The following is a 15,231-nucleotide window of genomic DNA, read 5'->3' on the forward strand; positions in this document are numbered from 1 at the left end:
GATATGTTCATTTTTAGCTCTTTGGCACTGGAGGCATTAAATTGTACCCAAGAAATAGTCTAGTGTGTACATGTCAATAGTGGGGGGAAAAGAACAATGAAACAAGCTATTGGAAAGCTCTAGTAAGCCTCAACAGATTATTGAAAAATTAGATGCAGAATAAAAACGTAACAGTGAAGTTATCATTTCAAAGCTTTATTTAGGTTAAATATTGGATTGTGCAGGTATTTAATTGGATTATCTATAATGTTAACAAAATCACATGTCTGCATTTCCTCTTAATTTTTTTTGAGAAAGGAATGAACTAATGAATGCACACAGTTCAAGAATAGTTATGGAGTCCTTGGTACTCTCTGAGCTTGTTTGATTGCAGACATTTTATTACTGGACTAGATAACATCATGATGATGTTATCTGGACAGGTAATAAAACATCTGCAAGCAAACAGTCAAGCTCAGAGAGCACCAAGAGCTTAATAGTTCAACCATGAGGTACAATTCTCTTTTATTGATGCAAAATAGTTAAAATGAACAAAACCAATCTGTATCATTAGTCAGTCTTACTTAATTATGTGCGTAAGCTACTTTATTCTGTGAGCAATTTCTTTAAATAAGCAGCTTTTAAATAAGGCAATAAGAATCTGTTATATGCTGCCATATATACAGATCTAGAAGTTATCACTGGAATCCCTTCTGAAATCCCACAAGTAAGGGAAGCTGTAACAAGGAAAGGCCGACATCTCTGTTTCCAGTTATTGAACCCATCAGGAACTGCTGTGACAACTCTCTCCTATATACAGAGAAGCAACCAGTTAGTTGTGGGATTTTCTGATGGCTATGTTTCACTGTGGAATATGAAAAGCTTGAAGAAAGAGTAAGTGTATGAAAAGTGGTATGTTATTTAAAGAAATAAATTGAAAAGGAAACATGCTGATATGCTGAGCATTGAAATTGTATATATTTTTGAGGTGCATATTCTGGATATTTTGTCCCCTTACTAAAAGGACCAACGTATAGCTCTCCAGATGTTGGATTGCATTTCCACTGGTTCTCGCTATTTGTCTTGTCAGCTTGAACTAGTGTGAGTTAATGTATCATTCAACCTTACCTTAATGTATTATAACGTGTGCAGCAATTTTGAAGAGATAAGTGAAAAGGGATGTTAATGTAGCATGAAAGTTCTCACAAGTGTAGATCCATTTATGAGACCCTCTTTCTAGAAAAAGACTGGGGTGAAGCAATTGTTCTTGATTCGTCCATCCTCTGGAGCCTTTTGAAGTTTCATCTTCAGGAATTAAAATCCTGCATGCAGAACATTGTGCCTGATACTGCAAATAAAAGGAGACATTTGTTAAAAAAAAAAAAAAACATATTTCATTGTGAAGTTCCAGCCTTTTTACAATAGAATATTTCCTTGGATTAATTCCAGTATATTCAAGTGAATAAAATAACTCTAGTTACTATCTTATAGTTTAGGAGAAAATAAAATTCCCCAAATGAAAATTGATCCAACATATACTGTTTTATTATGCATATATTATAATTAGGATTAATAATATGGCTACCTATTTAATTTGTTTCTGTAAGTTTTGAACAGTTCCATGTGATACGTATTTTAATTCAGACAGCATAATCTTTTTAGTCTATATTGTAGAATGCTGCAATGTAGATTATACATTACTCAAAATACCGCATTTCCTCTCATTTCCATGTTGATTGTATAACTGAATATTGAATTAAAGTATGACTACTGAATTTCCATCTATTATAAAACAATAAATATTAGAAAAAATGCCAAAATAATAGAATATCCTGTAAACTAGAGAATTATATTTAAATGTTTATCCATTTCCCATGTCTTCCATCCTACCCCTAATATTCAGATACCATTTCCAATTGGAGGGAGGGAGAGTTCCTGTATATGCGGTTACTTTTCAAGAACCTGAAAATGATCCTCGCAATTGTTGCTACTTGTGGGCTGTCCAATCAACACAAGAAAGGTGGGTGAAGCAGTTTGGCCACATGACTGTAGATTCTGAAAATGTGTTCAGATCATGATTTAACTTGTGTTACCTTGTGTTGCTACTCTCTAACAAGAAATTGGTTCATTGGAGAGAGATGTTTTACCAGACTCTAGGTATGCAGCTGTATCTGTTTCAAAAACAATAATATGAAATGGAAACCCAGAGTTAGGATCTTGGCAATTATTTAACCCTAAAAAGCCTTCATTTTCCCTACTTAGGTGTTGAAATAGTATATGTGTACTAATGGAAAATAAATGACAGGAGAATAAAAAGGGGATAATTTCAGGAATTCTCATTCTTTGTTCTTCTCCCTTTCTGTGTTGAGAAGCAATATGAAGAGTTGAAGGAATGAAAAAGGCAAGTTCTACACTCGATCCTATTGATAGATACTTTTAAACTGGAGAAACTTCATTCTTACTGAGAATTTGTTCATTTTATCTAGGAAACATGGATTTGTTATGTATTAAACATGTGTCTCTTAAAACTTTATCTTAGGTTTGAGGTGCCCAGTAGAAATGACATTGGTGAATTTTAGTATGATTATTCTTGTATTCTGTAGAAACATGAAGATGCCTGCAGTTCTTGTTCATATATGAATATAATTTCATGATCATTTCAGTGGCATGGATCCTGGTAATTAAGCAAGCGAGATCATGCAGATCTCGCTGCATGAAATAAATAGGATCAATTTGATTTTTGTGCAATTGGTGGAGCTTCTACATCTGAAATAACAATGAAAACCTTTGCTGTAGTGATAGCAGTAGCACTTAGACTTACATATATACTGCGTCACAGTGCTTTACAGCCCTCTTTAAGTGGTTTACAGAGTCAGCATATTGCCCCTGACAGTCTGGATCCTCATTTTACTGACCTTGGAAGGGTGGAAGGTTGAGTCAACCTTGAGCCGGTGAAGATCGAACTGCTGGCAGTAAGAAGTCAGTAGAATTGGCCTGCAGTAAAGCATTCTAACCACTGCACCACCATCAGTGATACCTGTTAGATGAAGGATGAGAAGTATTTTGAACTATTGGCAGAGGAGACTTGCGCAGTAATATGGTTGTGTCATGCACAGGGCGGAAATTTTGAATTTTGTCAGGGTGTTGGGTTGTTGTTTTTTGAGTTGGAGCTTTCAACTGTAAAAGACTGCTTTAGAGAGCTTAAACAGTTGTAAAATAAGGCCTCCCATGTGAACCCTAGAGACATAACAAAAGTTCCCTAGGGTGACAAGGTATCCTTTCTGTGATTTACTATACAATTCTGCTTAATTTACTATCTACTATATATTACATAGTAAATAATTGAGATGCCTGTATTCTTCATGATAGTCTTGATATTTCATTTTAGTGAAGGAGATATTCTTAGTTTACATCTGCTGCAGTTGGCTTTCAGTGACAGAAGACGGTTGGCATCAGGACAAATCATGTATGAGGTAAGTATGTTTAAATTTTAAGTACTAAAGTAAAGTATTAAAACCTTTTACGGCATTGTTTGAAAAGGCAATAATCTCACCACTGCAAGCAGGCTGCTAGTTTGCTTGCAATTATGTTAATTTAGATTTTAAGATAATTTGGCTTGCTGTGGAAGAAGTATATGCTCAATTTGTATTTAATACTATAGCTATTGAGATAATTCTACACGTTTTAGACAGTATTAAGAATATTTTTAATTTCACATGAATATGTGCTTGCATTCAACAGTTTCTTCTCAATCGTTAACATGTTATACATGCTGAGTTTTGTACTTATTCAGCCATTTACATTATTCCTTGTTATAAAAGAGAAAAAGAGATTAATAGGATATAATTTAATTATGGGCCATTTCCTGCCACAGATTTAAAATTGTTGATTTTGTAAGAAGGTAAATAATAATGCAGTATTTGAATGTAAATAGGAGTCAGAGACCAAGGCATCAATTGGGAGAGTGTCCCAAAAAAGAGTGATTGCCATGGTTGTGTGATAAAAGCCATGGCCCTATGCAACAAATAAAGGGGTGCGCGATTTCAGTTGTGCGGTTCAGCATTTTTCTGGAAATCTTTAGCATGGAAACTTGAAAGTGGGACTGTAAATGAGAGGAGTTCTCAAATTTGAGGTCATGTGAGAAGGAAATAGAAAGAAATCAGTGGTTGTTCATAAGAACTATAATAATGAAATTGTGCTTATATTTACATATAAGCACAATTCAAAGCATTTATTTTAATCTCTCATTCTTAATGCAACACCCGAAAACCACTTGAACTTTGTTTTGAGTTATATTTTTAAGCAGATATTTTTAATGGCTTGTGAGTAGTTTATATATCTTTCAGCTGTTTTAGAAAGAACAAGCCTCAAACATTCTGAGAAGCTTAGAAAAAAATTTCACATATACACTTCCTTCCAGGGCTAATTTTCCATAGGTTTAACTGCATTCGTAACCATTATATTTTTTTCATAAATTCAGTTTCCTGCCTTTCCCTTCAAAAATTGTTTAATTCAAATACCTGATTTTCAGTATTTATATGTTGAATCAATAGCTCATGTATAAGTTGCCTAACATTGAACTAGATTCATCACAGGTACTGAAACGTCACAGCCACTAACTGCTTACTAACTGACACGTGAACTGCCTACTGATTTGCACATTTTTCAGCTTGGTTATTTACTTTTACAATAGACACTGAGAAGTCATAGAAGTTTCTTTAAGTATAGTTTAAGCTAAGTGTAATTGTATTTGTGCAGCAATTATCTCTTAAAGCATTTTAAATTATTAGGAAAAAATAAATTCTCTTACTTTAAAATAATTTCTGTGCTGTTAAACAATAAAATGGCTTCTGATTAAAAAAGCAACAACAGTATTTCCTCATTTAAAATAACTGGTTAGTTAATATCAAGAGGTATATTGATCTGTGAACTACTGGGAATATACATAACTACTGGGATTATTCTAATTTTGTGGAAAGTAATTTAGAATCAAAATTTTGCAACCTGGGAGAAGACATACATATATCATCAGAGTAGTTCTAACATGTTTTTACATTTTTATTTAAAGAAATATTGCCACTTCTCTACTACTGAACATTCATGGCAGGGTTCAGTATGCTTCCTGCTTTTAGTTGTTCTTTATCTTTCACTTCATTTTTAAAAATTTTCAACACCACTGATGAAAAGTTGCCATTCAGATAATACTTTTAAGACCAAAAGAATTTTATCATAATTGAAAAGTGTTTTTTCAAATTCCCAAGATGATGATGATGTTAGTTGCGAAGTTGTGCCTGACCCATCGTAACCCCATGGACAACGTTCCTCCAGGCCCAAGATATTAAGCATTTGTTATTAAGAATTGAAATTATCACGTTCTTGATCAGATACACTGACTTGATATAATATTTTTCCAGGGTTTGGAATACTGTGAAGAAAGGTACAGTCTGGACCTTACAGGGGGAGTCTCCTCTTTGAGAGGACAGCCTAGCAATACCAAATTAATCGGTTGTCAAACTATAGAAAAATTTCGAAGCCATGTTGACAGAGAAGATAGTATTAATGAAGGTTAGTATTGCACACATCACAGCTAATAATGAGAACTTATTATGTCAGACTCAAGCCGGAACTATACAATTTGTTTCTGCATAAATGTTCTTTGAATTTTTTGTCCTGTTTAGTTCTTAGTAATAATTTGTGGTATATATTTCACTTATGAAGCAACCTAGATACATTTTGTGATGGCCTGTAAATCTGTATTAGGATTAGTACTTGACAAAAATCACTGAAAAGTATGTATGCATCCACAAAGACATACAAATGTATATCTAATATAAAAGGAGTGCCCTTCTGCGTGTGCAGTTGAATTTCCTATTGTGCTTCCTGTATGAGCATTGTGTTCCAATGTTACACCCCCAGATTTGGTATGGAGAATGGGCAGAAGAAAAGAATTGGGGTTTTTATTGCATTATCAAGCAGAATGACATATTTAGATCTGACCAAGAACAATTAAAAGGAGCTATTTCTGGCTTTGGCAGTTAGATAATATGACTTTTCTGAACAGATCAATAAGTCACATCTCTATATTTTCCAAGAATACTCAGTAGAATATTCTGTTACATTTTTTAGCCACAGGAACATCAGTGCAATTTGCTCGAGAATTTCATTAATGCCTTGGGGGAGTGCAGGATATGATGGATGATACAACATTTTCCCTTTCGCTCTCTGCTTGTATCATCACATTCACCCATGTCCTTTTGTGTACTAGTTTGGAAATAGTCTATATTAGATTATTATTAGCGCACAAAACATAGTCACCGAACTGGTAGTAACACCGGTTGAATCCCACCCCTGAGTGTGCTGCAGCTGCCAAAAAAGCCAACACAGTTCTTGGCTGCATTAACAGAGGGATAGAATCAAGATCACGTGAAGTATTAATACTTTATAATGCCTTAGTAAGACCACGCTTGGAATAATGCATCCAGTTTTGGTCACCACAATGTAAAAAAGTTGTTGAGACTCTAGAAAGAGTGCAGAGAAGAGCAACAAAGATGATTAGGGGACTGGAGGCTAAAACATGAAGAACGGTTGCTGGAATTAGGTATGTCTAGTTTAATGAAAAGGACTAGGGGTGACATGATAGCAGTGTTCCACTATCTCAGGGGCTGCCACAAAGAAGAGGGAGTTAAGCTATTCTCCAAAGCACCTGAGGTCAGGACAAGAAGCAATGGATGGAAACTAATCAAGGAGAGAAGAAACATAGAACTAAGGAGAAATTTCCTGACAGTTGGAACAATTAATCAGTGGAACAACTTTCCTCCAGAAATTGTGAATACTCCAACACTGGAAGTTTTTAAGAGGAGATAGGACACCATTTGTCTGAAATGGTATAGGGTTTCCTGTCTGAGCAGGGGATTGGACTAGAAGACCTCCAAGGTACCTTCCAACTATGTTATTCTATTATCAAAAAGCTTCAGATGGTCACAGCTGTATACATTTCAGAAGTGAAATTTAAAGCCTTTTTTAATCTTTTACACAGTGATGCAATAGCATTTTATTATTCAGTTTTGATAGTTGTTTGCTTTCAAGCATCAAAGTTTATTTTATAATGATAGATTAATATTTGCCAAAGATTAAATAAAGTATAATCTGTATAACCAGCTGCTTTTCACATGAAAAGGTAACGACATTGATTTTTGCTGCAAATGTGGTAGGCATCTTTTTTTAAAGAAAAAAATGAAACTTTCTATCACTTTCTGCCACCTTAAATTAAAACCATCTTTGAAAAAACTTAAGTATTTTTGTTATGTAGATTTTTGGTGAAGGGTTATAAAACCCTAGTTTACCTTTAGCAAAGAAAGATAGCTGAGAGCAAATGTCACATGCACTTATATTCATGGACTCTTAACTTGGATTGGACTAAGTAGCTTAATAAGTTAACTGCATGACATTCAAGAGTTTATGCATAGCCAAGTATATTATTATTTTGCATGGTTATCTCTTGAGAGGTAAAAGAATGTAAATCTATTCCATAGAATTGTATTGATATAATTTGTAGCTGCCTTTTATAGTAATTCCATCACCTTTTCTTTTTGATCCAGTCACATCACCTGATACAAGTGTATCTGTCTTTAGCTGGCAAGTAAATACCTATGGTCAAGGCAAGCCATCTACCTACTTAGGTATTTTTGATATAAATCGGTGGTATCATGCTCAGATGCCAGATTCATTAAGGTAAGTGGTAGTTTCCTATCACTAAGTTTCAGAAAAAAATAGATTTTAGTGCTGTCAGATTTACTTCTTCTTTGTCTGTTTTCTTAAGGCCAGGGGAATTTTTACATAATTGTCCATATTTTGCATTATGGTCTTTGGATGCTGTGGTGAGCATCACCTCTCCTAATCATATTTTGGATGTCTTGGTACATGAACGAAGCTTTACTCGGGGAGTGCCTCCTTCTTATCCTCCACCTGAACAGTTTTTTAACCCAAGCACTTACAATTTTGGTAAGTATATTATCAACTGCTTTTATGGGAGCATTCTGAAGTTATTGCATCCACAGTACTTTTGAAATATTGCTGATGGCCTTTCCAGGCCAAAAAAATGGGATAAAAATCTAATAATAATGCACATTCTGTGCAGTCGATCAATTAGTGCCGTTAATTTGTATGTCAGCTACAGGAAAAGGGCTGTGTAAAGCTCAAGATTTATTCTTAATACATATAGTCCTCAACTTACAACCATTTGTTTAGTGACAATTCAAAGTTACAACGCCCCCCCCAAAAAAGTGACCTATGATCATTTGTCACACGACTGTTGCAGCGACTCCATGGTCACATGATCAAAATTTGGAGTCTTGACAGTGACAGTGTCCTAGAGTCATGTGGCCACCTTTTGTGGCCTTCTGACAAACAAAGTCAATGGGAAGATAGATTCACTTAACTGCAGTGGTGGTATTCTACCGGTTCGGCGGAGCCGGTAGCAGTGATGAGAGCTGTTGGGCCCACCCGCCCGCTCGGGCTCCCATACTCACCTTTATCCTCTGTTTTTGAAGCGCAGCTGCTTTGTGCAGCAGCAGCTGAAGCGACCGGGAGAGTGCAGGCTTGTAGGAGATGAGTTGGAATGCCTCTGCACCTGCACAAAGTGCATGTTTGGTGCACGCACGCAAAGCGCGCTCACCAAGCCACACCCACTGAACCGGTGGTAAAAGTTTTTTAATCCCACCACTACTTAACTGTGTTACTAACCTAGCAATGAAATTATTCATTTGACAACTGTGGCAAGAAAGATCATAAAATGGGGCAAAACTCACTTAACTGTCTTGCTTAGCAACCAAAAATTTGGGCTCAACTGTGGTTGTAAGTCAAGGACTACTTGTATATTGAATGCCCTTTGCTGCATTTTGATATAAAATATTAACATCCTAGATTTTCCTTTGGGGGGTAGTATTAGTGATAAAAAGTATGATTCTTTCATAGTACACTTAATGTTGAAAGTCAACTGTATTACTTGTTATGCTCTGCCCCAGGGAGTAGCATTTCATTTTAGAATTAAATGTTGGAATTTAGGTGTGGGAAAACATTAATACTGGAAAAGCTACTCTTCCTTTCTCTTTAAGCAAGTGCCCTTTCTCCTTGTATTTTGTGTGTGTGTGTTTGTGTACATTTTTTTTTGCAAACCTTCCTCCTGCTTCTATTGTACAGGGGCAAGAAGTTGATATACTAGATCCGTGATGGCGAACCTATGGCACCCGTGCCACAGGTAGCACGCAGAGCCATTTGTGCCAGCACACGAGATGCAGGCAAACTTATCTCACTGCACATCACCTCACAGCTGATTTTTGGCCAGTTTGAGGCCTTTTTCGGCCTCCCAAAGGCTTGAGGAAGGCTTCTTCAGGCTTCTACAAGCTTTGTAGGCCGAAATCTAGCTCCGTTTTGTCATTTCCAGTTTTTTGGGAAACACAGGAAGTGACGAAACAGGGCTAGATTTTGGCCTACAAAGCTTGTAGAAGCCTGAATAAGCCTTCCTCAAGCCTTTGGAAGGCCAAAAAAAGGGCTCAAACTGGCCGAACATCAGCTGTGAGGCGCAGTGCAGGTAAGGGGGCGGTGGGGGGTGAAGGGTGGGGTAGGATTGGGTGCATATGTGTAGGGGGCGTGAGGGGGGGTGTGCATTGCGTTCTGGGTGCTGGCACGTAAGCATGAGCATGCAGGCACGTGCACAATTTTTGGCACAGGAGCCCAAAAAGGTTAGCCACTGCTGTACTACATCAATAATGTAAAAAGTAGTAGCATAGTGGGGAGCCATCATTATTCCTAGCTTGGTTTTAAAATGATCAAATATATATTTCAAGATTCATAGAATTAAATTATAGTCCATTGATGTGGACGGAGACCTGGATGTAGGCTGAGGGAATTTAACTCTTCATCTTATACATTTCTCCTCTCTGTATCAGTGCCCGAATATATACTAGCAATGTTGAAATAAAATTGCTGGAAAGTTTTTTTTTCCTCCATTATAATACCAGTCATTTGCCCCTCATTATTCTCATGAAGAACTCTGTTCCATAGATTTCACTTGTTTGCTGAATTGTGGAATAGTTCATATGTCTTGCACAGGATTTCAAAAAGATGTAAGTATTATTTGTTTACTGTTGTATTGTGGCATTCTATTTATTTATTTTATCTTTTTCAATTCATCAACGTGTGGATCAGTTTTACTTTGGAAACTTCATTTCTAATTCCTGCCTAAAAGAAAAAAAAAATCAGTGGTTTAATAATTAATCGTTGATTTCTAACCCTGCAGAGCCAGTTTGGTCTAGAGGTTAAGGCATCAGGCCAGAAACCAGGCGACTGAGTTCTAGTTCTACCTTAAGGAATGGAAGCTGGCTAGGTGACTTAGACCAGTCATTCTCTCAATCCTCAGGTGAAATGGCTATCGCAATCAATAGACCAACATTTGGTTGATATGGGAAAACAGACCCCTGGAGCTGGCAATGCAGAAGTTATGATTTTTTTATATGTCTGCTTACACTTCCCATTATATTTGCTGAGACCAGAAGGCACCACTTCCTTTAAAAATGTTTACTTTCCCATTTTTAAACATTTTACGTATTTTCTTAACTGGTACAGGTAGTCCTTGAATTATGACCACAGTGGAGCCTACCCATCATGATTGCAAATCATGACAGTTGTAAAATGGATCAGTCACTTGACCATGTGGTCTTTATAGTCTTTCTTGCAATAGTCATTAAGCGAATCATCACAGTTGTTAACCATTCATTCATTATGGACACCATTTTACCAAAACCTGGAAGTAAATGCCAGTTTTTAATAAAACAGTTGTAAAAAACATCATGGGATTGTGGGATGCTGCAAGTGACCATAAATATGGCCTGGTTGCTAAGCACCCAAAGTTGGGCCATTCGACTGTGTGTGTGGGTTTGGGGGTGGACCAACTGTCAGATCTTCAAATCAGATCATAAATACCCAACCCCGGTAAGTTTGTCAAAACTTTGAACAGTCACTAAGAGACCAGTCATAAATCATGGACTGGCTATATTTGGAATCACTTAAAAATAGTTCTTAAACATTTATGACTTTTTGTACTAGAGTACACAGTTTTTCAGAGGCACTTGAACAGCCCAAAGCCTTGCAAGTTATGGGGTATTGATTTTTACTATCCTGCCCATATGCAACACAGGCACTTTTATTTCTTTATAGCTTCTTTGCTTGGTATAAAGAATATGGAAGAAAACTAATAAATACAATAATTTATATGGTTTAAATTTGACAACAATTGTTTAATTTTAGTAGTGATTTTTCAGTGTTCTACAGACAGTTTGTCCTAATGCAAAATTGTTTGATTAATTGCAGACATTGCATTTCTTAAAAAATTCTTCCTGTTCATTAAATGAAACTATTCCTGAGGGTTATAATAGATGCCTTATAGCTGGTTTACTATCTCCAAAGTTCATTGATATACAGCCAGCAAGTCTGAGCCAGGTAAGTTTATGATGAAGATAACATTGAAAATGCAATCATTCTTTTATTTGATTCTTAAATTTTATGTCCTGCCTAATTGAATTGGGTTATAGCATTGGATCTAACAAAAAATTCCACAAGGGAAATGAGGTTTGTGAGCAGCCCCAGTATGTTCGTATTCCTAGCTGGATCCAACATGTCCAGATGAATTACATTTTAATGCTGAAATTGTGAATTACTGATGCCATGAAATGCCTTTTTTAAATTTTTTTTTAGGAAGAGCAGTTTGAAGCTGTATTATCAACTGCTATCCAGACAAGTTCATTGGGACTCCTCACTAGCTGCATTAAACAGTGGACTGCTGAAGGTAAATGTAACCTTGTTGTTCAATAAAATCATTTTGTTAAAGTAACTTCTATAATTTCTGCTTTTTGTTTTTTAAAGAGCAACCAAATTCTGCACCCAACTTGCGTTTTGTTCTTGAATGGGCATGGAGTAAAGTTGTTAAAACAAAAGAAGACTTCATTTGTCTCTGTAAGTAATATCATGTGCTTTGAAACAGTGGAAAACAACATATTGTATACAGAAATCACTCAATAATTGGGCTTAATTGTTTAATTATATTGGATAAAAACATGTTGGATTCTGAGTCTTGACTAAGGTTGTCAAAACTCTATTTTTTTTTAAGGTGCTCCCTTATTTGATGGATCATCTAACTTCATTGATCCACAGACTCTACGGTCTCTCCAGCGCTGTGAGTTGCTTCTTAGCAACCTTAACACAGTGTTAAACTGTTTCATCATGGAAGCTCAAGAACTGACTGAAAAAGGTATGTAAATGTCATAAAATTTAAGATGCATATTTTATATTACTTTTAACAAATAATCTTACATTCTTCTTCATGTATTTGTATGTTCAACTATTGTATAGCCACTTCCCCCTTTGAATTAGAAAATTATTGATTTGATCTCCAGACACAATACAGAAAAGTTTAAAAGAAAACTTATTATCTCATTCTTAGTATAGTGGAAATTTTATATCCTGTACAGATAATTTGTGGCTGTATTTGAATTAAAGCTAGAATGCCTGTACGGCCATGAATGAGCTAAATGATTCCTCTATCTTTAAGTTGACAATTTATTACCCATATCTTGTCAAGGTTACATGAAGTTTTTTTTAAAAAGCAAGTCTTATGTTCATTTTTTTAGGCATTACAGATCTAACAAACAAACAGGTTGTAACCAGTCTCCTTTCGCAGTATTTGCAAGTGGTCATCTGGTTCTGTCGATCCAATCTCCTTCCAGAAAATTTAGGTAGGTCTCCTTCAGCTGTCATATTTCAGTAACAGGCTATTTTCCATTTTATTACTAGTGTATGTCTATTTCTTACAGAAAAGTTAACATCGTTTTGAAAAAAATGTTCCCTGAAAATCTAGATTTTTAATATGCACATTAAGAACTCATAGAAGAATGCTTTTTTATTGCAGTTTGTTTAGGACCGTTTCATCTTTACTGTCACTATTTATTACATATGTTTCATATTGAATCAAATTTTATTCAAAACTGCTGAAACTATTCTTTTTTCCTAAAGGCAACTGTTTATGCTTGTAACCAATTTTCCAGAAGCAAGAATGAGAAACAGAAATTTTTATTTCCCTCCCTTCCTCCCTCCCTCCCTCCCTTCCTTCCTTCCGTCCGTCCGTCCGTCTGTCTTTCTGTCTTTCATTTAGTTATGGAATATTAAAAGTACCTTGGTGAATCTTTATTTTCTTGATAGTGACCAAAACTAATAGCAGCAAATTGAATGATCCTTGAATTTGAACCTGTTCTTATAAAAAAAAAATCTGCTTTCAAATATTAACAGGATTAATCAGGGGAACTGGGTCATTATTGCTTTTTACTGCTAATAGGTTTGTGCACTGTGAGATATGCACACTTCATAGCAATCCCTGACTAATTTATACCAATAATTAGAAATCTGCTTTCCTAATATTTTTCTTAATTTATTCAAAATATGATTACGGGCAAGGTAGTTGTGTCTTAACTTCACAGCTACATTGCAGTTAGCCAGTATAGTTGCCATAGTATTCACACTTGCTGTATTTTTCTAAAATGTTAAACTCATGACCAAGACAGTCATATATTAGTGCATGAGAATATCTTGCCATTAATATTTCCGTAAAACTTTCATTTTACTTGCATTCTCAATTACAGTGTTTTGAAGCCTGGCTGGATTTGCATTTTCAATGTCCATGCTAATATATTGGCAACCTGTACAGTGAGAAACTTTGTTAAGATATTTAAATTTAGTAACTGGAGCACTAGGGTTGTGCAGTGATACAGAACACACAGTTATAGCTGATTGGTGGAAGAGTGCTGGCTCTTGTTTGAGGCAACCTGCGCCGTGATTGGTTGTTGTGGGTGTGGAGGGATAGTTTCCCATTTTTCCTTATCTGTGTGCTCTGTGTTCTCTGTGATTTACCTGATGATGCTCCTGTTTGCCTGATTATCTTGTTTGGTGTGTGTGTGTGTGTTTATATACAAGTTAATGTCAGCGTCTCTGACTCCATTTGGACACCGTGCAATTCCCTGACAAAATTTGTTTCCAATTGCTTTCAAAAATGCTGAGATACGTTGTATAATTTAGACATTTGTAACTAGAGTCAGTGATAATGCTTGACCAAACAATTATCATTGAATTTTATCCTATTCTCTAAGGAAGAATATGATGAACAATAATATAATGAATGACATTAATAATGGTAGTAATTTATTTTTTTAATAATTGAATTCAGGATTTTTAATCCAGTTATGGAAGAAGATGTACTTCTTACAAATATAGTTTGAACCAACATCTCATCTATAATTTTCTTGGTCTTTTGGATATTTTATCAAAATGTGAAAGCTTGATAGAGTTGGAGCTATTAGTAGATTATGGTAATACCAATTTTGAATGTAAAGTTTTTCCAAAAACAAAACATTTAAGGGTCTTCATTTGCTATTGACAGCATTTTGTATGTAACTGGAAAAGCTTATGTTTAATATTTGATCAGATATAGTCTAATTAATATTTTGAATTGCCACAAATAACAATATAAATATGCAGTAGCAGTTCAGATTTGAAAATTCTGTTTTTGTATTCTGGCTACAGCTAGAATTTTTTTTCATCTGATGCATTTAAAAATGAGTTTTTATCTTTTTTTTATGCAGAAGAAGACATGCATTTGCCAAAATCTTTCTATAATTACCAACATATTCAACGGTTTTACATTAGTTGTCGTCAAAAATTGGAACGCTTATCAAGGTAAAGGTTTTTTTAAAGTGTGTTAAGTCTCAGTAAAAAGATTTTATTTGTTGTGAGCAGCTTTTAAGTAGTAAGGGAAAGGAAAAAGCAAGGTTTATGTAAAAATTACTGAGTGCAGGTTTAGAAAACAAAAAATGCGTAGGGAGAAAATATCACGTCATTTTCTTGCTGACATTTGAGAGCCTGTTTATTCCCTTTTTTCATGACACGGAAGGTGGTTCAGTGTCTGCCTTCCTTTTTTCCCCCTTGTTTTTATATAACTGAGTAATATCTTGTACTCCTCGGGCCCCTTATAAGTTGTTACGTGTTTCTAGATGACATTTATTAAAGCATGTGGCAAATAAGTGTCCACACACTTTTAAAAAAGTGATTTTAGAGACTAGTCTTTTGCTTATGCTTCTATATAAATTGGTTATCTTTTAATGTTTGGTTGAGGTCTTTGGGTTTTTGTGAATAAATTTTGAAGGAAGAGAA

General features: G+C 35.3%; 1 protein-coding gene across 7 annotated transcripts in view; it reads left to right on the forward strand.

The window, feature by feature from the left end:
- AHCTF1 (AT-hook containing transcription factor 1) overlaps window positions 1-15,231 on the forward strand; it is a 51,881-nt gene that overhangs the window by 14,091 nt on the left and 22,559 nt on the right. For all 7 annotated transcript variants that reach the window (XM_087966962.1, XM_087966975.1, XM_087966956.1 and 4 more), the window contains exons 5-17: window positions 666-873; window positions 1,883-1,999; window positions 3,368-3,452; window positions 5,394-5,544; window positions 7,578-7,710; window positions 7,799-7,980; window positions 10,042-10,103; window positions 11,347-11,475; window positions 11,731-11,821; window positions 11,899-11,988; window positions 12,143-12,283; window positions 12,663-12,767; window positions 14,664-14,757. In XM_087966962.1, coding sequence (XP_087823088.1) covers window positions 666-873; window positions 1,883-1,999; window positions 3,368-3,452; window positions 5,394-5,544; window positions 7,578-7,710; window positions 7,799-7,980; window positions 10,042-10,103; window positions 11,347-11,475; window positions 11,731-11,821; window positions 11,899-11,988; window positions 12,143-12,283; window positions 12,663-12,767; window positions 14,664-14,757 — 1,588 coding nt within the window. The remainder of the gene's footprint in view (window positions 1-665; window positions 874-1,882; window positions 2,000-3,367; window positions 3,453-5,393; window positions 5,545-7,577; window positions 7,711-7,798; window positions 7,981-10,041; window positions 10,104-11,346; window positions 11,476-11,730; window positions 11,822-11,898; window positions 11,989-12,142; window positions 12,284-12,662; window positions 12,768-14,663; window positions 14,758-15,231) is intronic.

Source organism: Notechis scutatus, chromosome 1 (genome assembly GCF_049901735.1).
Source record: "Notechis scutatus isolate UNSWTSFEM ecotype Mainland chromosome 1, rNotScu1.2, whole genome shotgun sequence".
Classification (NCBI taxonomy): domain Eukaryota; kingdom Metazoa; phylum Chordata; class Lepidosauria; order Squamata; family Elapidae; genus Notechis; species Notechis scutatus.